At 41.7% G+C, this 25,382-nt stretch overlaps 1 protein-coding gene across 5 annotated transcripts in view; it reads left to right on the top strand.

Moving 5' to 3' along the window:
* The first annotated feature begins 2,577 nt into the window (after positions 1-2,577).
* Positions 2,578-25,382, top strand: part of MIA3 (MIA SH3 domain ER export factor 3) — a 55,077-nt gene continuing 32,272 nt past the window's right edge. For 3 of the 5 annotated variants that reach the window (XM_025365937.1, XM_025365924.1, XM_025365930.1), the window contains exons 1-6: positions 2,589-2,721; positions 5,624-5,757; positions 11,997-12,083; positions 14,167-16,981; positions 19,056-19,212; positions 20,134-20,284. In XM_025365937.1, the coding sequence (XP_025221722.1) occupies positions 2,589-2,721; positions 5,624-5,757; positions 11,997-12,083; positions 14,167-16,981; positions 19,056-19,212; positions 20,134-20,284 (3,477 nt within the window). Of the gene's footprint in view, positions 2,722-5,623; positions 5,758-11,996; positions 12,084-14,166; positions 16,982-19,055; positions 19,356-20,133; positions 20,285-25,382 lie in introns of all 5 variants that reach the window. The other 2 variants (XM_025365918.1, XM_025365935.1) reach the window with 1 other exon arrangement.

Here is a 25,382-nt window from a genome sequence, read left to right as displayed (position 1 = left end):
GGGTAAAAGGGGAGAGGAGTAAAATTAAATAAGACAGTATACTCCATAAAGAAGTAATTGCATTTTACTTGGAAATGGGAAGCCACAGGAAAGTTATGAGCAGGGGAGAGACATTACCACATTTATATCATAAAACTATTGCTTTAGCTACTATTGAGACTGACTTTGGAAGGGTAAGAGCAGAAGCAAGAAAATGACAAGGCTATTGCAGTTATTCGGGTGAGAGATGGGTGGCCTGGCCTGCACTGCTGCCACTGGAGATGGGGAGAAGTGGTCAGATTCTTAATATTTCAAATATTTATGCTGAGTGAAAGAATCAGACAAAGAATGTATACTGTGTTATTCCATTTATATCAAATTCTAGAAAATGCAAACCAATCTACAGTGACAGAAGGTTGTCTGAAGACAGCTGGAAGAAGGGAGGGAGGGATTATAAAGGATCATGAGAACTCTTTCAGAGGTGATGAATATGTTAATTAACTTCATTGTGGTAATGGTCTCATGGGTGTAGACATATGTCAAAAATTATCAAATTGTACCCTTTAAACGTGCAATTTATTGTAGGTTAATTACACTTCGATGAAGCTATTAAAAAAGACATGGGATTGTCTGATGGATTGGACTCGGGTGTGAGAGAAAAGAGGTCAAGGATGGTTTGTGTGTTTTTGGCTTAAGCACCTGGAAGATAGGAATTAAATTGTCATTCCTATTCCTATCTCAAATAGGGAAGACTGACAGGAGCAGAGTTTGAGAGAAAAAAATAAAGAGTTTGGTTTTCAGCATATTGTTAGAGATGCCTATTAGACACATCTAAGATATTAAAACAAATAAATACACAGTAGAAAAGAAATGAAGAATGAACAGAACTACTACTTGGATAGAGAGTGCTTGTTCATGACCTTACCAAATGTATATTTTCTCAGGACTGCATTGGAATTACATTGGCCCAATAGGATCTCTCACGGCTCCTACAGACAAAAATTAGTGAGCAACTGTTTACTATTTTTTCCTTATTCAATATAATGGATTGCACAGACAAGCCACATTCTTTCTTCTTGCTTTTAAATAATATGATTTGTTTGGGAAACCAGCTGCTGGGTTTGTTGTTCAAGGTTGATGAATAACCTTAGAGACTGCAATGAGAAGCTCCTGGTCACAGAAAAATGCCAAGTTCTTCAACCAGGGCTGGAGAGCATTGTAGCCACTCTTCTCTGGGCTGATCTGCTCATGCCATCCCCGCTTTTTTAATTGCACATATAAATAATCCAGTTATAATATGATTTAAATAAGATTTTGTTTTCCTACTCAGAAAGTAAGTACAAAAATTGCTTGTTGCTTGATGGAGGCTTTACAGAGTTGTGATTAAAAAGGAGCATACCACCTGGGTTGGAATCTTAGCTCCATCACTCACTAGGTGTTTGAATGCCTTATGGTAGTCATCTCTGAAATGGGGATCATAATAGGACCTACTACTCTAAGGTGATATTGTTGTGAAGATTAAATTAATCTTAATTCATGTGTAGAAAGACCCTAGAATAACAACTGGGCATAAAGTACTCAATAAATGTTAGCTGCTATTAACTAATTTTCCCTACTCTGACATTTATTGTTTAGTTATTTTCATGTCAGTTGGTTTTCACTAAGTCGTGGACTTGTTTAGACAAGGTCCTCTCCCACCACCCTGGGTGCTTTATACAATGTCAGGCATGAAATAAGTACAAAATGGAAGCTCATCACACTGTTATTGAGTTAGTTTACTTTTTCCCTATGGATATAGATCTAGGAATCTCAAGATCTCAGCCCAAGGAATATTACCCATTTCTATTAAAGACCAAGCAGGCCACAGGCTCTGATTTACATCCTCAGCCCCCTATTCCATTCACCTCCCGCTTTCATAAAGAGCATCACGGTATGGTGCCCCCAAGGAAGCCCTGGGAGGCTGAAGGGGAGGGAGCCTGAAACCAGAGACTAATAGTGGCAAATCGCGGGTGGGATTTGGTAGTTCAGAAAAGGAGGTACCATACCAAAAGTGGGAGTAGCGGGGTGAAGTGGAGGGGCGCTGGTTCGGGACAGGCCACAAACCAGAAGCTGCAAGAAAGGGCTAGAAGGGACCTGTTGAGATGGCGCAGGGTTGAGGGACCCTAGCGCGCAGGGAGGGGTGAACAACGAATGGAGTCACGCGGAGGTTCTGCGAGGGACTGGGGCAAAGGCAGGTGATTGGACGAGGGAGAACACTTAAGAGTCCTGGTTGCCAAGGCAGCGACCAGAGGAGAAAGCTTCGAGGAGAGGACGAGGCGGCTGCCAGTCCTCCTCCTGGAGGTCTCCCGCATCCCTCCTAGAGCCTCTGCTGACGTGTCAGTCGAAAACTGCTCAGACCTTCCCGGGCGCCGCCCCTCCGCGCTTGTCTTCCCACTCGCCCCCGGCGCTCCGCCCCGTCCCTGCCCTCGTCCCTATCCCGGTCCCCGCCCCCGTCCCGCCCCCGCCCCGTCCCTGCCCCCGTCCCCGTCCCCGCCCCCGTCCCCGCCCCCATCCCCGCCCCCGCCCCGGCCTCCTCCTCCGCGTCACCGGCTCCCCGAAGTGACCACAACATGGCTGCGGCGCCTGGGCTGCTCGTCTGGCTGCTCGTGCTCGGGCTGCCCTGGCGGGTACCGGGCCAGCTGGACCCCAGCACTGGCCGGCGCTTCTCGGAGCACAAACTCTGCGCGGACGACGAATGCAGCAGTGAGTGCGCCGGTGGGCGGCCGGCCCCGGGGTCTCCGCGGCGGCGCCGCCTCGGCTCTGCGGGGGCCGGAGTTCCGCAGCCCAGCGGGCCGTCCCGGGGGTCGCAGGCGGGACGGGCGGAACGCGGGGATGGGCGCGCTCCGGGTCGCTGTGTCTGCCTTCTCCCGCTCTGTTAGCGCCCAGCCCTGCGGGCCTGACCATGGGGGGCTGCACCTCCCACTTGTTGCCAGCGTTTTATTTTCCTCTGCTGGGGCTGGGGGTTGCTTGCGGTGGTCCCCGGCTTCCCCAGGAGTGGCTCACAGCGTCCCCTTCCCACCCCCCGCCATCCGCCCGGGCTGGGAGGGTAGATGTTGTTGCGCGCCGCGCGTCTGGGCTCCCCACGCCGCAGCCAAAGCTTTCCTGCCCGCGCTGCGGGGACCTCGGTGGGTGCACTACCCGGGCAGATGCGCTAAGGGCTCAGATGCCGGTGGGCGTTTTCCCAGTGGCAGGTTGATGGTGGGGTTTCTCAGGAAAGGCTCTCTGGCGCTGCTCCTTTGCCCTTCTGCTTTATTGGGATTTGGGCTTGTACCGCCTTTTGAACAGAAATTGGGAGTTTAGGTTTGGGACGAGTCCGGAGTCCAAGCACTCATTGTATTCCGAGGTCTCTGCCCCGACTTTGATCAATCCTGTCGTTTCTGTGCTTGGAAGCCTCCTTGCAGACTGCCAGGCAGGGCTGCAGGAAGACCAAAATCTTTCGCTCTGCGAAGAGACCGAGGATCTGCACCGGCCACCTGGGACCGGCAGCCTCCTCTTCTGTGCGCAGGAAGCGGAATTGCTCTCCAGTCTGGGATTGGAGGTGGGCGGTGGAGAGGGCACAGATCTTCAGGCTCGGATGAAGAGGGTTATTACAGGAATGACAGTAAATACTCCAAGGGTCTCATAAGCCAAGCTTGGTTTAGCCTTAGCCACTTGTGTGTTGAAACCTCTTCCCTCTGTGTTCGCCGGACCAGGATCATTTTAGGGCCTCCCAGGCAGGCTCAGCCTTGTAACTTACTGATAGCCGCTGCAGAAACGGTTTTTCATACATTGTTAAGCAATGCCTATAGAAAAATATTCATTTTAAGAAGGCCAAGAACCCTACGGTTTAGCTATTTATATTCAAATTGATGTTATGAAAACCGAATTTCATAATATGAACTGTTTGTATCTCTACAACACTAATCAAGAAAAGTGGTCTCTAATGAGTGTGAAGCCATTCCTAGAGATAACTCTATGGTTGATGTAAATAAACACTACAAAAGCAGTACAACTGCCATGATTTTTCCCTTTAGTTTTCTTGGGTCAAAACCACACTGTTACCCATTTGCCGCTGGCAATGGCAAGATAGTTGGTATTCTTTGCTTGCAAGCGTTGCCCTGCCTGGGTCCCTCAAAACAGGTACCTGGAGAATCATCACATCACTGGTGCTTCTTCAGTACTAAGGCGTGATGTTAGAAGAGCTCACGGTTGTAACATAACTTGAGAAATGGTATGTGTTCAAACAGAGTAAACCAAATACAATAGGCATCAACAGGAGCAAGATCTAGATGCGTGTGTGTTGTGTTGTATAAAGTGTTTAGTAATGTGAGTGTGTATGGTGCCCTTGTGTGCTTTTCAAATAGCTGTTCCACAAGGTGCAGTTTTTTGGCCTTTGATATATTATTATAAATCCTCTATGATCTATTATGAGGGGGAGCAAGAAAAACATTGCCATTTTCAATTCTGGTCTTATTCTCAACCTTAAATTGTCCATCACCTTAAACCTGGCCTCACACTCAATTATATCTGAGCTACAAAGCTGACATGTTGGAAAATAATCAGAGTTTAGCTTCAAAAAACAAGTAACCCCTTCCAAATCTATATGCATGTACAGCCATTTAAAGGCAGGTTTTTAATGTATTTTGTAGCAAATTGGCTTTTGGAAAAAATCTTATTTCCATTCATCCTTCTTTGTCTCTGCTATTTCAGCGTATTTATTGTCCATTTCGTCTTACATGGGAAACTGTGTATGTGGTCAACAAAAATAAAAGTACTGCTTCTACCAGTTTCTAGATCAAGCGTGATTGAATTACTGACCTATTCTCATAGTTTTGCTTAGTCCCAGCCAAATGGGATGTCGACTTTTGATTTTGTTTATAGAAAAATATACATAAGGGTATTTTTTCCTTTGTTTTGAAACTTAATGTTGGATGCAGTCAACATTATTTACTTTCAGAAAAGATTCCCTTGTGATGTAATTGAATCTACAGTAGGGTGTGATAGATATCCTTTCCCATCAATTTATCCAGACACTGTACTGAGGGAACAACTTGGCTGCAAATGAAATTGACAGTGTTTACTGCTACATAGTAGCGGTTATAGCCACTTGAAGATAGAGACTTTTAGTGGTTAGTTCAAGTTAATTGACCTCTTGGGGGTTCCTGGGTACTCTAGCTCCCTATTACCCTTCATGTAGTCATGCTTAAGCTAGTCATCATCTGGGCTTGAATTTACCCATTTGCAAAAGGAAGCTTTTTATGAATATGAAACAGAAAAGATTGAGGACTAGAAGGTTAGAGAGGGAATCGAGAGTTTCACTTGGGTGAGAAAAGCCATGTGTGGCAGTTGACACATTGCTTTTTGTTTCTCAATATTATCCATAGAGAAAAATAGAGAAGGTTTTCCTTTCCCCGTCTGCTTGTAGAAGATATGATTTATAGCAGTAAAGCTCTAAGGATTTGAGATACTTTCTTTGAGCGTATGAAAGAAATTCCAGAGAGTACTGGAAAAACTTGGTTGTTGTTTATAGTGGGATTCTTATATTTCCTGATAAATCAATATGCACTGTGAACACTGAATCCTGATATCTGGCTATTTTTTTTTCTCTCTCTCTCTTTATATACAGTGTTAATGTACCGCGGTGAGGCTCTAGAAGATTTCACAGGCCCGGATTGTCGTTTTGTGAATTTTAAAAAAGGTGATCCTGTATATGTTTACTATAAACTGGCAAGGGCATGGCCTGAAGTTTGGGCTGGAAGTGTAAGTAAAATTTTGACATACTTTATATGCTTAATTTTTACTGGCTTCTTTAGCACTGTAGATTTAAATGACTGCATTTTCTTGGGACGCTTGATGGAGTTAACCTGTCCTCTCTGCCTGACTGTGAAAAAAGATGGATCTGTGTATCCAGCAGACCTTGGGTCTGCACAGAGTAGGGGCTCAGCAGAGTCTTCTGAAATAGAACTGATTCTGGCAAGTTCCCCTCAGCGTCAACCTCTAGGATACTCCATACATATTAGGGGTTGAAATGGTGAGAGCTGAAAAATTCTTTACTTCATTGCTTCAAAAAAGAAAGATTCATAGGAATTAGGAATTAGACTTACTATGTAAACTATGTTTGAGAGAGTGTTTCAGGCATGTAAGTTTAAAGTTGATTTTATGTATATTTCTTTGTTTATATTTTTATTTATGAAAAAGTGGCAGTCTTGGGAACAGTTCCCTAATCATCTGTGCTATTATAAGTCTGTAAAAAAGCAAAATGTTGTGTTTCCCATGTGCTTTCTTGTTTGTTTTTTGTTTGCAGCTTTGGGTTCATCCTTGTCCTGCTTTTCAGACACTTGTGTCTGGAAGTTACCCCAGGGGCTCTGTTCCCAGCTGATTTTATGGGTGCCCTGATACCAGACATGGCAATCAATGCTTTAGTGTTTTTAACGAGGATATTCACTGGGAGTGACCTCATTGAGAGGCCTGTCTTATGAGTTATTGTCCTTTCCTTTTTAGAAAGAGTGATGTGTGGACTGTGTTTTTACTTTAAGTAGTAGGGGTCCTCGATATCTTTAGGATTGTCCCCACTTAGAGAAATACCCACCCCAACTATGAAAGTTTTCACTCTCAATAAAACAACAAACAAACAAAGAGAAAATAAGAAATCCCCTTGGGAAAAATAGACTGATTTTGTTGGCATTCCAGGTTCCTCAGGAGTAATCTTGGGAAACAACCACTGGTCAGATTCAGCTCTCCTATTTAGAGAGCATCCCAAGTGGCTCCCTCTGTACGAAGACAAATCTATTCTGTTTCTTTCAAGTCTACCTAATGAGATTTGTTGATATTCTTTACTCTTGGAAATGTTTTTCCATGTATCTAGGCTGCGGTTTTCATAGAACAGTTAAGTTTTTTTTTTCTCTCCTCATCTATGAGCATTTGGATGAATGAACTTGACTTAACATTTTCCTCCCACTGCAGTTTTGCTCATTCACGTATTCACCTCTGGATGTCCTGTCAGTCTTTCTGGGTCGCACCTCTCATCCTGCCTTCTTAAGGAACGCTGCCTTCGGCACCCAGCCAGAAGGGATCTTTGCTGCCTGGTGATTGTTTAGGTGGCACTTTGTTTGCACTGTTCATGTGGCATTTGCTTTACTGCTTTGTATGGCAGTCAATTTGTATACTGTCTTAGCTCACATAAAGTCAAAGACTCTTTAATGGAAAGGCTCATGCCTTATCTGTCTTCCTTTTCAGTATTTCCTTACAGGGCATTGGCATTTATTTGTATTTGTCCTGATATTATCTTATGCAGAATTTGTTCTCTTAAGGTAATACTCTACTTTCCCCCCCACCCCCTGCCCAAAAGAAATCAACAGTACCTTGGCAGAAATGATGTGTGAAAGCAAAATTAGACATAAAGATTGCTTCTGGTCATGTGGACCTATGATTTTTTTTTTTTTTTTTTTTTTTTTGTGTCAAATCATAAGAAATGAGATGCCACCTGTGGTCCCAATTGACAAAGATTAAGGAAGGTAAATGTATAGTATTTCCCTTTCTCTATATACCTCTACCTCTGATTTGTTTCCTTTTTCCAGGTTCTCCCTTAATAAAATAGTTTTCTCTCTAATTTGATGAACCTTATTCTTAGGAATTTAAAAACTCTGTCTTCAGCTTTCAAAATGATTCTCATTTCTGTTTCTTAGTTTTCATTCTGCAGTCTTTTTTGGTTTCTTAGCATTTTAGACTTGATCTGCCAATAACACAGAGTTTAATTGCCCTTATCTAATCTCCATGGCAGTATTTTACTACTACTACTGGCTTTCAGATAGTTTTCAGATAGAACGAGAGCACTCATGAATGGAGATGTTTTGTGAATTAGTGATATAATGGTCTTTTTTTCTTTTCATGCATTTGATTTACATGCCACCTCCTCCTTTAATGATTGGAAGATATACCTCTTCCTTTTAGACAGTAGCTAGTAAAAGACTGTGTGTTTCTCAAGAGGGCACATTTCACTAGTGCTGAAAATGAATGGAATTATTTTCTATAGAGATTTTGGTTTGCATGAAACAAAAGCTTGGTGTGCAGATTAGTGTGTATTACATCGTAATTTTGTTTTGTCTCCAGTTACCTGTAATATCCTTTTGGAAAATGGCAGTATAATACATCCTATCCGCAAATACAGTTGATCCTTGGGCAACACAGGTTTCAACTCTGTGGGTCCACTTATAATGCAGATTTCTTTCAATAAATATATTGTAAAATTTTGTGGAGGTTTGCAATAATTTATTAACTCTCAGACTGCATAGCATAGAAATTACTAAAAAAATTAAGAAAAAGTTAGATATGTTATTAGTGTGTAAGCTACATGTAGATCATAGTGTATTTTATTCTTTACTGCCATAAGACATACACGAATCTGTATAAAAAGTTACAATTTATCGAAACATACACACACAAACGCAGATCTTAATGGTGCCTTTTGCAGTCGAGAGAAATGTAAGCATGTAAAGATAAAATATTAAATTATAATTGCATAAATTAATTGTACTACATACTGTACTATATATTGCATAGCCACCTCCTTTTGCTGTTCTAGTGAGCTTAAGTATTATGAGTATCCACTTAAAATGCCATGTAACGCTGTCATTTCCACGTGATTTCCACGTCATTTCCATGTCATTTCCATGTGAGCAGTTCATCTCTCCAGTCAATTGTATAGTGCGTAAAAAGTGATCTCTTGTGGTTTTCATGTATTTTTTGTGTTTAGTGCAATACTATAAACCTTGAATAACACTCTGGGACCCATACAAGGTGTCACTAGTGATGTTGGAAGTGCTGTCAAGTAGCAGAGAAGAGTAATGACATTACAAGAAAAAGTTGATTGCTTGATATGTGCTGTAGATTGAGGTTTGCAGCTGTGGTTGCAAGATTAACAAATCTAGCTTAAGGACCATTATAAAAAAAGAAAAGGAAATCCATGAAGCTGTTATTGCAGCTATGCCAGCAGTTATGAAAATCTTACACTTTTTGCAAAATACCATTTTATGTACTATTAAAAATACAGCTTTTTTGTGGGTACAGGCTTGCTGTTAGAAAGACATTCCTATAGACTCTAATGTGAATCAAGACAAAGCAAAGTCATTATATAACAACTCAAAGTAAAAGAAAAGTGAAGGGTCTAACACTGAAGAATTTAATGCCAGCAAAGGATAGTTTGATAATTTGAGAAAGAGGTTTGGCTTAAAGAAAGTCAAGACAACAGCAGAAGCAGCTTCTGCCAACCAAGAGGGAGCAGAAGAGTTTCTAGGTGCCATTAAGAAAATCATTTAGGAGAGAGGCTATCTGCCTGAACAGGTTTTTAATGTTGACAGAAGTGCCCTATTCTGGGGGGGAAAAGTACCACGAAGAACATTTGTAAATAAGAAAAACAAATGTGTACCAGGATTTGAGACAAGAAGGGATAAGCCAACTCCATTGCTTTGTGCAAATGCAGTTGGGTTTATGATGAGGACTGCCTTCTGCTTTTATCTGTCTTGAAGGGAAAGTTGAATACCAACTGCCAGTCTTTTGGATGTACAGTAAGAAGGTCTGGATAATGAGAACCCTTTTTCTGGATTGGTTCCATCAATGCTTTGTCCCTGAAGTTAGGAAGTACCTTGCCAATAAGGAACTGCTTTTTAAAGTTCTTTTCATATTGGACAAATGCCCCTGGCCACCCACAACCTTGTGAGTTCAACACCAAAGGAATTGAAATGGTCTACTTGCCCTAAACACAGCATCTCTAGTTCAGCCTCTAGATTAGGGGGTCATGAGGAACTTTAAGTCTCATTACATACCATACTTTATGGAAAGGATCACCAACGCCTTGGAAGAGCATGCCAATAGAGAGGACATCATGAAGTTCTGGTAGGATTATATCATTGAAGATGCCATCATCATTATAGAAAAGGCCATAAAAGCTGTCAAGCCCTAAAACTGTATCCAGACGTTGTGCTTGATTTCACAGGATTATGATAGAGCCAGTCAAGAAAGTATGAAACAGATTGTAGATATGGCTAAAAAGGTGAGGGTGAAGGGTTTCAAGATATGGATCTTGAGGAAATTCAAGAGCTAATAGACACCACACCAGAGGAATTAACAGGAGACAACTTGATGGAAATAGGTGCTTCCAAACCAGTGCCAGAAAATGAGGAAGAAGACATAAAGGCCACAAAACAAGTCAACACCAGACAATCTGATAGAAGGGTTTTAGTTGTTAAAAGACAGCTGTTAACTTCTTTTATAACATGGACCATTCTCTGATAGGGGTACTGAAAATAAAGCAAACAGTAGAAGAAGGGTTGGTACCATATAGAAACATTTTTAGAGAAATGAAGAAGCAAAAGAATCCAGACAGAAATTACATTGTGTTTCCACAAAGGTACATCAAGTGTGCCTGTGTCTCCTGCCTCCTCTTCTACCTCCTCTGCCTCTACCACTGCTGAGACAGCAAGACCAACCCCTCCCCTTCTTCCTCTGCCTCAGCCTACCCAATATGAAGAGGATGAGGATGAAGACCTTTATGATTATCCACTTCTACTTAATGATGAATAGTAAATATATTTTCTCTTCCTTCTGATTTTCTTAATAACATTTATTTTCTTTTCCTTTTCTTTCTTTTTTTGAGACAGGGTCTCACTTTATCACCCAGGCTCGAGTGCAGTGGCGCCATCATGGGTCACTGTAGCCTCAACCTCCTGGGCTCAAGTCATCCTCCCACCTCAGCCTCCCTAGTAGCTGGGACTACAGGTGCATGCCACCGTGCTCTGCTAATTTTTTAAAAGAAATTTTTGTAGAGACGAGGTCTCACTATGTCACCAGGCTGGTCTCCAACTCCTGAACTCAAGCGATCCACCTGCCTCTGCCCAATGTGATTACAGGCATGATCCACCATGCCTGGTCTTAATAACATTTTCTTTTCTCTAGCTTACTCTATTGTAAGAAGAGAACATATACATATAACATATAAAATATGTGTTAATTGACTGTTTATGTTATTGGTAAGGCTTCTGGTCAATAGTAGGCTATTAGTAGTTCAGTTTTTATGGAGTCAAAAAAAGTTCTGTGCAGATTTTTGACTGTGCCCCTAACACTTGTGTTGTTTAAGGTCAGCTGTATTTGCCTTTTGTTGTAGTGGTCATGTATTTCAGAAACTCTGCATTCTTTTTACTTATTACATGGCTGTTGTTTATTGTTTAAGAATGACTTAAAAGTTCTGGGTTGTGAGCAATACTATGAAATGGGTAGGTACATTTTTGCTAGAGGTTATTTGGAATTGTGTTTATAACCAGCTTTACTATGCATAGTTTTAATAATATAAAAATATACAATAATATTCCCTTACATAGCTCTTTTATCTACTTCTAAACACTAACTTTACATGTACTATGTTTAGAATTAAGCCGAATAGGCCGGGCGCGGTGGCTCAAGCCTGTAATCCCAGCACTTTGGGAGGCCGAGGCGGGTGGATCACGAGGTCAGGAGATCGAGACCATCCTGGCTAACATGGTGAAACCCCGTCTCTACTAAAAATACAAAAAAAAACTAGCCGGGCGTGGTGGTGGGCGCCTGTAGTCCCAGCTACTCGGGAGGCTGAGGCAGGAGAATGGTGTGAACCTGGGAGGCGGAGCTTGCAGTGAGCCGAGATCGCGCCACTGCACTCCAGCCTGGGTGACACAGCGCGAGACTCCGTCTCAAAAAAAAGAAAAAAAAAAAAAAAAAAAAAAAGAATTAAGCCGAATATAATAAGAAAACTTCCAGAGTTTTAGAAATGTTCGCTTAACAGTTTTCTGTACTTAAATTATCAGAGTAGTAATAATCTCAGTGTAATTATAACAGCAACTACCTACCTCTCTTAGTTATATCTACTTACCTATATATTTGTATATTTTCTACACTACTAAGAAGTCTCTCATTTATATTTCTCACACAGAATTTGATTGATATTTGTCCCTTTTGCCCATTCTTTTGTATAGGTTGGGCGTATTTTTGGATATTTTCCAAAAGATTTAATCCAGGTAGTCCATGAATATACCAAAGAAGAGCTACGAGTTCCAGCAGATGTAAGTTGTGGATTTCTGTCTTGTCTTCAGTTGTAAGTTGGCTTATAAGTGACTACCTAGAAAAGAAGAAAAATTTCAAAATAATTTCAATGAGATTTTATCATAATCTGATAGTTATCTAATATATTGAAATAGATGTTGTTTAGATATTCTTATATAAGGCTGTGTACTCTTTTTTTGTTTGTTTGTTTGAGTTGGAGTCTCGCTCTGTCGCCCAGGCTGGAATGCAGTGGTGCGATCTCGGCTCACTGCAGGCTCTGCCTCCTGGGTTCATGCCTTTCTCCTGCCTCTGCCTCCCATCTAGCTGGGACTGCAGGCGCCTGCCACCACACCTGGCTAATTTTTTGTATTTTTAGTAGAGATGGGGTTTCATTGTTAGCCAGGATGGTCTTGATCTCCTGACCTCATGATCCGCCCGCCTCAGCCTCCCAAAGTGCTGGGATTACAGGCGTGAGCCACCACTCCTGGCCAAGGCCGTGTACTCTTATACAAGGCTTTTCTTTCCTGTGTCATATGTGAAAAATTAAGAGTTCCGTAGTTTTGTATTTACTTATTAATGTTAGACGGCAAATAATTTCATTTCATAAGCAAAAGGAGAAATTTGAAAACTACTTATTGGATAGCTGTTAGACATTTTAAGGATACAGAAATCAGGTTAAATTAATTAAGCTCTAATTTTATACTGAGCCAGAAATGCAAACTTACAAAGGTTTTCTTATTATTGACTCCTTAGTGATTTAAGGGATTATAGTTATAGATTTAGAAAAGGGAACCAGAGAGTTTCAGGTAAGGTCCAGTCTCGTATCTGTAAGGCGCTAACTACACGTTCTATAGAGCATTTATCTATAGCGCACAATGGCTTTATGACTAAAAGGATTTAAATATATTTAATATTTAAATATTTAAAAAATTGGCTCAGAAGTGTGCATGATGGAAAGGGGGAAATCATTCATCTCTGGTATACTGGACAAGTCTCCCCAGAAGATTGTGAATGTTTAGTTAGGGGAAGAAAAGTATCTTTGTTGTTTTTTTAACTTTTCCATCATTTTATGGCTCCTTGTATGTCAATTTGCTTACCGGTGGAGGAAAGGAAAAATATAGATTTACTCAATATTCCTGAAAGCAGATCTTAGTGACTGCCTAGAATGCTTATTTGGAGTCAGGTACCTACCTTAGTGAACCTTGTTTTCAAGTTGTTCTTGTGGCAGTAGTAAAATGGGAAGCCTCCTTTACACCATTCTTTGTTCTCTTACATTTTTATATCTCATGCATCTGTATCTCAGTAAGTTCCTTCTGAAGCTGATTTATCTTTCCCAGTCCAAGGAAAATATGAGTCCCAAATCCATGTAGACTGAGAACCTGACAGCCAGGTGATTCTGCCTGTTTCTGACTGGGGGAACAGAAGTATGACATAGAGGGCACAATGTAGAGAAGCTGATGGTCTTTCAGCTCCTCCTGGATGCGTTATTATGAAGTGAATTCCCAGAACACCAGGCATAGATGTTGGGAGTTGGGGAACCCAATAAATGACACCTCACTTTTCCCCACCTGTGCTCAAAACAAATTGGGAGACCCAGAAATTGGGCAAATAGGAGATCAAAATGACCCCGTTATTTACTGATAAAGCTGTTTGGAGTGTGCAGAACTAATGGGCTTTCTAACATGGCAGTCTAAACTAAGATGGACTTATCCAGTCACAGACAGAGCTACCCAACTAGGGGTCTCCCCAGGCGGGACTGTCTCTGTCAAATGGACAGCATGGAGGGGCAGAATATGTGTTTTCTCTCCAGCAGGTCCCAAACAGAAAACAGGAATGGGACTGAGCAAACTCACCAGCCACATGAATCATTCTTCCCATGGGGAAGAGAGAATGAAGGGAAGCCAGGAGTATTACTCAGATGGGAAAGTGGGTTCCAGTGTCCTATCCACCCACTGTCCAAGAACAGTCAGTGCCCAGTGTTGATGCAAAAGCTCCTCTAGAGCCAAACATGAATTTGAGATTATCTCAATCATTAACATGGATAAGAGTTTGCTCTGGTGACACTTGGCTGTTGACACACTAATGTTTTTCTTTTTCTTGCAGGAGACGGATTTTGTTTGTTTTGATGGAGGAAGAGATGATTTTGATAATTATAATGTAGAAGAACTTTTAGGGTTTTGGGAACTGTACAATTCTGCAGCTGGAGATTCCGAGAAAGCTGTAGAAAAACCTTCACAGGATATGGGAAAAAACTCTGAATTATCTACGGAAAGGGAACCTGAACCTGAACCAGTAGAAGCCAACTCAGAGGAAAGCGATAGTGTATTCTCAGAAAACACTGAGGATCTTCAGGAACAGTTTACAACTCAGAAGCACCACTCCCACGCAAACAGCCAAGCAGATCATGCTCAGGGAGAGCAGCCTTCATTTGAATCTTTTGAAGAAATGCTGCAAGATAAACTAAAAGTGCCAGAAAGTGAAAACAACCAAACCAGCAATAGTTCCCAGGTCTCAAATGAACAGGATAAGATTGATGCCTATAAACTTTTGAAAAAAGAAATGACTCTAGACTTGAAAACCAAATTTGGCTCAACAGCTGATGCACTTGTATCTGATGATGAGACAACCAGACTTGTTACTTCATTAGAAGATGATTTTGATGAGGAATTGGATGCTGAGTATTATGCAGTTGGAAAGGAAGATGAGGAGAACCAAGAAGACTTTGATGAGTTGCCATTACTTACCTTTACAGATGGGGAAGATGTGAAAACTCCAGCAAAGTCTGGAGTTGAGAAATATCCAACAGATAAAGAGCAGAATTCAAATGAAGAGGATAAGATTGAGCTAACTGTGCCCCCTGGCATCAAAAATGATGATAAAAATATACTAACAACCTGGGGGGACACTATCTTCTCTATTGTCACAGGAGGTGAAGAAAATAGAGGTACGATGGATTTAGAGAGCTCTAGTTCAGAGGAAGAAAAAGATGATGATGATGCGTTAGTCCCAGAGAGCAAACTGGGGAAACCACAGTCAGCAACAGATTATAGTGACCCTGACAATGTAGATGATGGTCTTTTGATTGTAGATGTTCCTAAAACAAATAATGACAAAGACCCGGAAGTAAACACAGAACATCACATTAAAGGAAAAGGGAGGGGAGTTCAGGAATCCAAGAGGGGCCTGGTACAAGATGAGACAGAATTAGAGGATGAAAAGCAAGAAGGCATGACTGTGCACAGTTCTGCTCACAGCAATAACCTCAACTCTATGCCAGCTGCTGAAAAGGGTAAAGACACATTAAAATCAGCTTATGATGATAAAGCAAATGACCCAAAAGGAGCAGCTATTCATATCTCAAAAGGAATGCTCCGTGAAGAAAAGCCTGGAGAGCAGATTTTGGAAGGTGGCTCAGAGAGTGAATCTGCACAGAAAGCTGCAGGGAATCAAATGAATGACAAAAAGATTCAACAGGAATCCTTGGGTAATGCACCACTCATGGGAGATAACCACCCTAACGCATCCAGAGACAGTGTGGAGGGAGACGCTTTGGTTAATGGGGCCAAACCGCACACGCTTTCACTGGAGCATCAACGTGAGGAATTGAAAGAGGAATTAGTTCTTAAAACTCAAAATCAACCTAGATTCTCCTCTCCAGATGAGATTGATTTGCCCAGAGAACTGAAAGATGAGGTTCCCATTCTGGGAGGAAATCTTTCCTGGCAACAAGAAAGAGATGTAGCCGCCACAGTCAATAAGCAAATGAATGAGAAGATAAGGCTGTCTGAGGGAGAAGCCGAAGAGGACTCCTTGGATGAAGAGTTTTTTCATCACAAGGCAATGCAGGGCACACAGAGAGTAGGACAGACAGACCAAACTGACAGCACAGGAGGACCAGCTTTCCTTTCTGAAGCAGAAGAGGACGATTATCCCTCTGAAGAACTACTAGAGGATGAAAACGCTGTAAGTGCAAAACGGTCTAAAGAAGAAAACCCTGGGAATCAGGGCAGGCAGTTTGATGTTAATCTGCAAGTCCCTGACAGAGCAGTTTTAGGGACCATTCATCCAGATCCAGAAATTGAAGAAAGCAAGCAAGAAACTAGCATGATTTTAGATAGTGACAAAAAAAGTGAGACTGCTGCCAAAGGGGTCAACACAGGAGGCAGGGAACCAAATACAGTGGTGGAAAAAGAATGCCCTCTGGCAGATGAGAAAGCACAGAGGCAATCTGAAGGAAGTGACTTTTCTGACAGCATAAAAACTCAGACTCCAGAATTAGGTGAAATGTTTCAGAATAAAGATTCTGATTATCTGAAGAACAACAACCCTGAGGAACATCTGAAGACCTCAGGGCTTGCAGGGAAGCTTGAGGGAGAACTCTCAAAAGAGGACCATGAGAACACAGAGAAATACATGGGCACAGAAAGCCAGGGTTCTGCTGCTACACACCCTGCAGATGACTTGTTCCTCTGGACTCCACATACAAGTGTAGAGCCAGAGTATAGTTACAAGAGGGAGGACTTGCTTATCATAAGCAGCTTCTTTAAAGAGCAACAGTCTTTGCAGCGGTTCAAGAAGTACCTTAATGCCTATGAGATGGAAGCCTTGCTACAAGAAATGTCATCAAAACTGAAGTCAGCACAGCAGGAGAGCCTGCCCTATAATATGGAAAAAGTCCTAGATAAGGTCTTCCGTGCTTCTGAGTCACAAATTCTGAGCATAGCAGAAAAAATGCTTGATGCTTATGTGGACGAACATAGAGATCTGGGAATGCAGGTCATATTTGAAGAGGCTGCAGTGCTTGATGACATTCAAGACCTCATCTATTTTGTCAGGTACAAGCACTCCACAGCAGAGGAGACAGCCACACTGGTGATGGCACCACCTGTAGAGGAAGGCTTGGGTGGAGCAATGGAAGGTGAGGTGCCTATGGTCTTGCAGAATTGGGCTGGAGAACCAGGCGGGTGGGTCGCTGAGGTGCCTCCTATCTTGTGAAGCTCTGTTCAGTTTCCAGTGTGCCTAAAGGAGAGGGACAACACAGGGAGGTCCACATGTTCCTTCCTGCCTTCTTTCTTTTAGGCTGGAGCATGGAGAAGGATTTCTTGCTGTTTCCCTTAGAATAGTTGAGACTGGTTAGCATTTTCAAAAGGAAACTTTGTAAAAACCTAAAGAAAGGCCGGGCGCGGTGGCTCAAGCCTGTAATCCCAGCACTTTGGGAGGCCGAGGCGGGCGGATCACGAGGTCAGGAGATCGAGACCATCCTGGCTAACATGGTGAAACCCCGTCTCTACTAAAAATACAAAAAAAAAAACTAGCCGGGCGTGGTGGCGGGTGCCTGTAGTCCCAGCTACTCTGAGGCTGAGGCAGGAGAATGGCCTGAACCTGGGAGGCGGAGCTTGCAGTGAGCCGAGATCACGCCACTGCACTCCAGCCTGGGTGACACAGCGCGAGACTCCGTCTCAAAAAAAAAAATAAAAATAAAAAAAAAACCTAAAGAAAGAGAGAGATATAAACCAGAAAGTAATGTACAAAATACAAATGTCATGTAAAATTATGAAAGGGTTTTATTGAACACAATTTTTCAATTGTAAAATAACTGCTCTCTAACCATGGATTGACTGGTATAACTTTTAGATCAATGTCTTGGCTAAATTCCTATGTTCTCCCCAATTTTGTCTTTTGTGGATGGCTTGTCCTTCCTGTTTCTTGGGAGTGCTTACTCCAGTTAAACCTTCCGGGGCCATAAAGGTCTTTCATTCAGATTAATCAAGGTTGGGACAGGGATGCCTTCTAATGCAGTGCTTGATGCGTGGAAGCCATTCAGTTGAATTAACCCTGAGCCAATATCCTGACATAAGCATTCTGATTCCTAGTTCCTTGTTCTGTTCTCTGCATCTGAGCTTTTCTCTTTCTTTTCTTTTCCTTTACCCACCCTTCCTTCCTTCCTTCCTCTTTCTTTTTTTTTTTTTTTCTTTTTTTCTTAAGACAGGATCTCACCCTGTCACCCAGGCTGGAGTGCAATGGCATGATCATAGCTTATTGCAGCCTCCAACTCCTAGGCCCAAGCAAACCTCTCATTTCAGCCTGTAGTAGGCATGCATCACTGTGCCCAAATAATTTTTTATTTATTGTAGAGACAGGGTCTTGATATATTACCCAGGCCGATCTTGAACTCTTGGCCTCGATTGACCCTCCTACTTCGGCCTCCCAAAGTACTGGGATTACAGGTGTGAGCTACCGCACCTGGTGTATCCCGGCTTTTCAGACAGATGTATCTGAATTGAGAGTATCAAGGGGACAGGAAGCCACAGGAAAATGTACTACTCCAGAGTGCTAATTTTTCCTGAGAGTTGGGGGAGGAGAACTTTTTTGCATTTAATTAAAACATGTATTTTGGATAAGAAGGCAATATTCAGATGAATTTTCAGGGTAAAATATCAGGCTACAAGGAAATTCACCTTTGCTGTGGATCACATTGGACTGTCCCCTGAGCCTCTTAGGAAAGGAGATGGCTTCACTTTCTTTGACTCTTAGAGGTACTTTGAAAGTATTCGAAGGACATTTCAGCAAGCTGCCCTGGCATGGAATGTCCCTGTCTGTACTAGTTCTGTGAGAAAGGCATGCTTGTGTATGCAAGAGTTCATGTTACTTCTCTGCAGAATAGATGTTTCACATTTCTGCTCTTGAGTAGAATTCTCTTTTGCAAATTTATTTGTGTGGGCATAGGTTGATTTGCCAAGGAAAGATGTTACTGAAGTCCCTACCATAAATATATTTATGAAATACTCCTCTGTAGATTTTATTATGTAGATTAGTCATCCTTTAAATGGAATAAAGTGAAACTCTTATTTCCCTGCCCAGTTATGCTCCATGGGATGCCCATGCATGGAGGGCAATGTTGAGGTGCCCTGGAGCTGGTATGGTCAGTGGGATTACCCTAACAGGTAATGTCATCAAGTTGTCCTAACCCAGTGTGTTCTTCTCACCTATAGAGATGCAACCACTGCATGAAGATAATTTCTCACAAGAGAACACAGCAGAACTTAACATGCAGGTTTCTGAAGAGCCCACCCATTTGGGCCAGCATGTGATTGGGGACACTCATGCCTCGGAAGTTTCAACGAAGCCAAATGCTGAGAAAGACTTGGACCAGCATGTGATCCGGGACACTCATGCCTCGGAAGAGTCACCGAAGCCAAATGCTGAGAAAGACTTGGACTGGCGTGTGATCGGGGACACTCATGCCTCGGAAGTGTCACCAAAGCCAAATACTGAGAAAGACTTGGACCCAGGTAAAGCTTGCTAATTTTTTTCTACAAAGTGGAGACATCATAAAGAAGGCCTTCTAGGAGATTCATTGTCAAAGGTAGGAGCTAGAGACTTGTTAAACTCAAATGAAAAAAGGATCCCAGAGCTAATTGAGAGAAAAGCAGGCGTCAAGACAGATGGAGATCAAAAATAGGAAAGACACCAGAGGCTGTAACTAACCTACAAACCAGTGTTTGGCTGTCACTATCTTGTATAAATTATTTCAATCTAAAATATTATTCTTAAAAGGCCTTATGCTCTAAAACAGTAGTTTTCAACCAGACCCGCAGCGTCAGAAACTGGGGGTGGGACCAGCAGTCTGTGTTTAACAAGCCTTCCAGGAAAGACTGACCTGATGCAAATTACGGTTGGAGAACCACTGCTCTAAAACTCACAAATTCAGTTTTTCCTCTGCTTTACCCCTCTCTTTCCAAATAAAATACAGTGCAATGCAGTTCTTTTTTTGATTTGCTATCTGGACTTGGTAAATAAAACTTCTTAAAATACAGTGAAGGGGTCCAAGTATGTTTATAGCATAAGCTCATAGGAGACAGTACAGAACACTGTAGTGTGTAATAGTCCGGGATAGACTGACTGACACAAAGAGTATTTCACCACAGTGCACAGTAAACATCCAGTGAGAGATGAGAATGTTTACTTTCCAGGCACAGTACCTAATATTTAGTGGATATTCAATCAGTATTTTTTTAAAAGAGAAACCATTCTTATTCTAAAGCACAAAATATCTATTTTCCTCCCAATTCCAGGGCCAATTACAGGAGAAGACACTCCTATGGATGCTATTGATGCAAACAAGCAACTAGAGACAGCTGCCGAAGAGCCAGCAAGTGTCACAGCTTTGGAAAATGCAATCCTTCTAATGTATTCATTCATATTTTATTTAACTAAGTTGGTAAGTTTGACACATAGTTTTTTTTTTAACTAAAATGTTGATTATTACAGTTTTTAAGTTGATTTTGAGCATGAGGTGAAGAACTTAAATTGTCTTTATGAACATGACTCTTGATCCTTTGAGGAGAGATCTTGAAATGAGCCACAGGTGTGTGGCTTTAATGCGCTCTTAGTTCAGCACATGCGGAGGCTTTGCTGTGTGCTGGAGCTGGGCACAGGCACACCTGTCAAACATGGTTCTTCCTTTCAGGAACCTTTCAATTTAGCCAGGAGAGAAAGACATTCACTTGAAATGTAATATGATAATGGGCAGGAAGAGAAGTATTTACCTGATGGTAGAACAATCGATGGCATAAATTGGTTCATTGTGGAGGGAGAGTGGTAGGAAAGGCCAGAAGTTTGCTGAGACATGCTTTAAGCAGAGTTGAAAGATAGATGGGAGCTTGACTTGGAGTTGTCAAATAGAAGGGCTAGGGGAGGGAGATGGGCGGGGGTGGGGCGGGCAGCATGCAGTCAGGCAGAAAACACATTCAGAGAAATGGAGGCATGAAGAAAAGGTTATTTGGGGAAGTCAGGGAAGCATGGGTAGTTGGTGTTTTCTTTTGTTGTTGTTTTTTTTTTAAATTAAGACAGGGTCTTGCTCTGTAGCCCAGGCAAGAGTGCATTGGCGCAATCTCAGTTCACTGCAGCCTCTGCCTCCTGGGCTCAGTGATCCTCCTGCCTCAGCCCCATGAGTAGCTGGGATCACAAGTGCGCACAACCATGCCTGGCTATTTTTTGTAGAGGTGGGGTTTTGCCATGTTGCCCAGGCTGGTCTCGAACTCCTGAGCCCATGGGAGCCCACCTTGGCCTCCCAAAGTGCTGGGATTACAGGCAAGAGCCACTATTCCCCGCCAGTTGGTGGTGTTAAAGCGTGGAGTTAAGATTAGCTGGGCAGGGTGGGGCACGCCTGTGATCCCAACTACTTGGGAGGCTGAGGCAGGAGAATCACTTGAGCCCGGGAGGCAGAGGTTGCAGTTAGCTGAGATCGTGCCACTGCCCACCAGCCTGGGCAACGGAGCAAGACCCTGTCTCAGAAAAAATAAAAATAAAAAAGTATGGAGTTAAGAGGGGGAAAATCTGTTGGAGGGACGCAGGGAAAGTCAGAAAGGAAATAAGGAAATTGTGTGCCATGGTGAGTGGTCAGACCATTGTTGGCAGACATCCTTGGAAGATTTTAAGCAGGAAAGGGATTGTCAGGTCTGCTTCTTAGCAAGAGTCACTTACGGCAGAATATTTATTCAGATCTTTCTAAAGGGAGCCATGCTCCAAATGAGACATTTAATGTCTAGAAGCTTATCTAGGCTTTTTAGGACTTAGCTCCCCCTTGTGGTACTTGGTAGAATTTGACATTTTTTTCTTGTTAAATTAGAGGAACAAGCAAGCTCTCGAAGTTGGAGCTCAGGTTGCCCTTAGGGCTACAGAGAAAGTATGCTCCTCACCAAAGCCATTTCCTTTAGGTCCTGTTATTTCAAGACTCGAATAGGAAAGAGCATTTTTGTTGTTTTTCTGTTAAAATCTATGGGTTTCAAGCCAAGATGATTTTATTTCAAATCCCAAAACTATCGATTAGAAGTTTAGGGAAAATTACTAAACTTTGAACCTCAACTTTCTCATCTGAAAAATTTAGATAATACCTACTCCAATTGTTGGTAAGAATTAAATGACATGGTAATGTAAAATATCTGGTGTAGCATCTGGCATTGTGTAAGATCTCATCCCTCACCTAATTCTCATTTGGATGGTCAAAGGGCATAGAAAGACATTGAATACCTGGGGGTTTCAGGGGAAAGACCACCAGGATGGAAAACAAGTAGGAAATCCAAACCGTTTTTCAGTATTATTTATTTTTGTGCTGGTGATAGTCACCTGGGTAAAGGTGTGTATTTTAATTTGTACAGTTGGAATAATGAAATTTTCAGGGATTAAGACAGTCTCAGAATTCAGAATTTGGTTTTCAGAATGAAATTATCACTTGAAAAATTTAACAGCCCCAGTTGTAGAAGGAATTTTTTATTAATCATATTTCTAGATACACACAGAGCCCTCTTCTAGGCCTGGGTTGGGGCATATAGGAGTGGTGTAGGATACAATCTGTGATTAGGGGATAACAGGGAATGACAGACATGAATGGCAAGATATAAAGGCACAGTGTTATAAGATGCCGACTTGAGAGGGATTGTCAAAAGAGCATTTTGATGGCTAAATATGTACCAGAAATTGTGCTAGGAATAAAAGATTCCAAGAGGTATAAAGTGTAATTCTGACTTTTGAAAGGCTTAAAAAAACTTCTCAGTAGTCATAGCAATTCCCTGTACTCTAATCCTGCCTTTTTAGGACCTGTGCATCACCAGTTCCTTGTGTGAGCCGCCTACCTTGCAAGGCTATACATTCCTTTGTTGCCTAGTTCATTCTTATACTGACTCCAAATTTTCCTCCATGATTTCCTCTATAGAATCTAATTCTCTTTTTACATAGTAATCGTTTAAATATTTGAAGTTATATTTTAATTTATTTTAGCATTTTATCCTGGAAAATTTCAAATATACAAAAGCAGAGAATCCATGGGACCATCGCCCAATAATTCCCAAAAGTGACTGTCCCATTTTATACTTCCATCAGCAATTAATGAAACTTCCATTTGACCACACCTCCCCTAACACTTGGTATTATCAGTCTTAAATTTTAGCTATCGTAGTGGGTATGTCTTTGCGGTTTTAATTGTAATTCCTGATGATTAACGATACTGAGCACTTTTTCACTGCTTATTGGCCATACTTTTTGTGTGTCAGTTCACTCTGACTAGCTGGAATTCAAATGTCTCGCAGCCCTGTGACAACTCTGGGAATTGTTTAGCTTACAGTTGTTCTTTTTTCCTTTAGTTATTCTTTGCCCATCCTTAAGGAGTCTTACCCTACACAGATACTGTTTAGAATTCAGGCTGAGGCTGAAGGGGAGACCTCCTTGCATATTTCTGGAACTCTTTTTGTTCATAGTGTCCATCTTTTTTTTTTCTTTGAGACAGAGTCTTGCTCTGTTGCCCAGGCTAGAGTGCAGTGGTGCCTTCTCGGTTCATTGCATCCTCCACCTCCTGGGTTCAAGTGATTCTCCTGCCTCAGCCTCCTGAGTAGCTGGGATTACAGGTGCCCATCACTGCGCCTGGCTAATTTTTGTATTTTTCAGTAGAGACGACAGGCAGCACAAAATTTTGTGACCCCTGAGAGAAAGGAAACAAATAGGTGAGCTCTACAACATCCCAGCTTTCTACCTGGCAGTACTTTCTTGACCTCAGTGCAGGGATGGGGAACACAAGCGGAGTACACCCATCTTGCAGAGGAGGCAGAGATCAAAGTTCAGGGAGACTGAGACATCTGAAATACGCAGGAAAAGGTACCAGAAAGATGGATACTATGGGCTGGGCGTGGTGGCTCATGCCTGTAATCCCAGCACTTTGGGAGGTTAGGAGTTCGTTAGCATGTGTGTAACAGAACTACTCAAAGTCACAGAAATCATCTAAGTGATCAGAAGGAATGGTTTTTGACACAGGGCTAGAAATAGTGCCTGGAAAACCTAATAATAGTAGGGAGATCCAGAGTTCTTAGAAGGGTCTTGCCTCTGACTAAATGCTACTAATGTCTTGCCTGACAAATTTTAAGACTCAAAACCAAACTGTTTCCAAGTAATTGAATTGCATCCTAGAGCGAAGCTCAAGGATATGTGTTCGTAAGCATGACATACAATCAAAGATTATCAGGCATGCAAAGAAGCAAGAAAATATGACCCAGGATGAGGAGAAAAATCAAACCATCAAAGCCAACTAAGAACTGCCAGAGATATTAGATTTAGGCAAGGGTATTAAAACAGTGACTATTCCTGTTATTTTGGATGTTAAAAAAGTAAGGAGAGACATGAAAGAGTTGTTTTTTAAAAAGACCCAAATCAAATTTCTGGAGATGAAAAACTACACAGTGCCTGAGACGATAAATGCACTAGAAGGGATTCGTGCCAGAGTAGCCACTGTAGACGAAAAGATTAGTGAACTCGAAGATACAGCAATAGAAGCTATCCTCGATGAAACACAAAGGGGGAAAAAGACCCTGAGAAATGTGAACACAACATCAGTGACCTGTGGGACACTGTCAAGCAGCCTAATAGATGTATAACTGGAATTTCTGTATAAGAGGGGAGAAAAGGCATTTGGAAAAATATTTGAAGAAATAATGACTGAAATTTTTCCAAAATTTATGAAAACTGTAAAGCCACAGACCCAAGAAGCTAAGTGAAACCCATAGCACAAGAAGCATGAAGAAAACTGCTCCAAGGTCTGTCATAATCAGATTGCTCAAAACAGAGCAGAAAGACATTTTACACAGAGACAGAGGAACTATGTCACGGATGACATCAGACTTCTTGTCAATAATAAGGCATGAGAGCATACAATGGAGTAATAGCTTTAATATACTTGAAGAGCAATACTGTTGACCTGCAACATCAAACCCAGCAAAATATCTTTCAAAACCAAAGATGATGAAATGAAGACCTTTTCTGACAACAACATACAAGAGCTGAAAGAATTCACCAACACACTTGCACCATAAGAAAGGTTAAAGGAAGTCCTTTAGACTGATGGAAAATGACAATATGGCACTACACAAACGAGTGAAGAATGCCAGATGATAACCTTGTGGATAAATATATAAAACCATTTTCTTATTATTTAAATATCTTTAAAAGTTAATTGACTTTAAAGACAAATATCAGTATAATATGGGGTTTAGAAAATATGTAAAAGTTAAATGTATGATCATAATGTAAAGGTCAGAAGAGGGAGAAATGGTAGTAACTATCATAAAGTTATTATTATATAAATGAAATAGTGTAGTGTCATTTGAAGATAGACTGTGATAAGTTGAGAATGTATACTATAAACCCTATAAAGCAACCACTAATATAACAGAGTTATAGCTAATAGGCCAATAAATGAGATAAATCGGAATAATTAAAAAGACTGATATAGGAGGCAGAGTAAGAGAAAGAAGATGGGAACAAAGAACAGGTGG

The sequence above is a fragment of the Theropithecus gelada genome, chromosome 1 (genome assembly GCF_003255815.1).
Source record: "Theropithecus gelada isolate Dixy chromosome 1, Tgel_1.0, whole genome shotgun sequence".
NCBI classification, from domain to species: Eukaryota; Metazoa; Chordata; class Mammalia; order Primates; family Cercopithecidae; genus Theropithecus; species Theropithecus gelada.
This window is presented reverse-complemented; position numbering and strand designations above follow the sequence as displayed.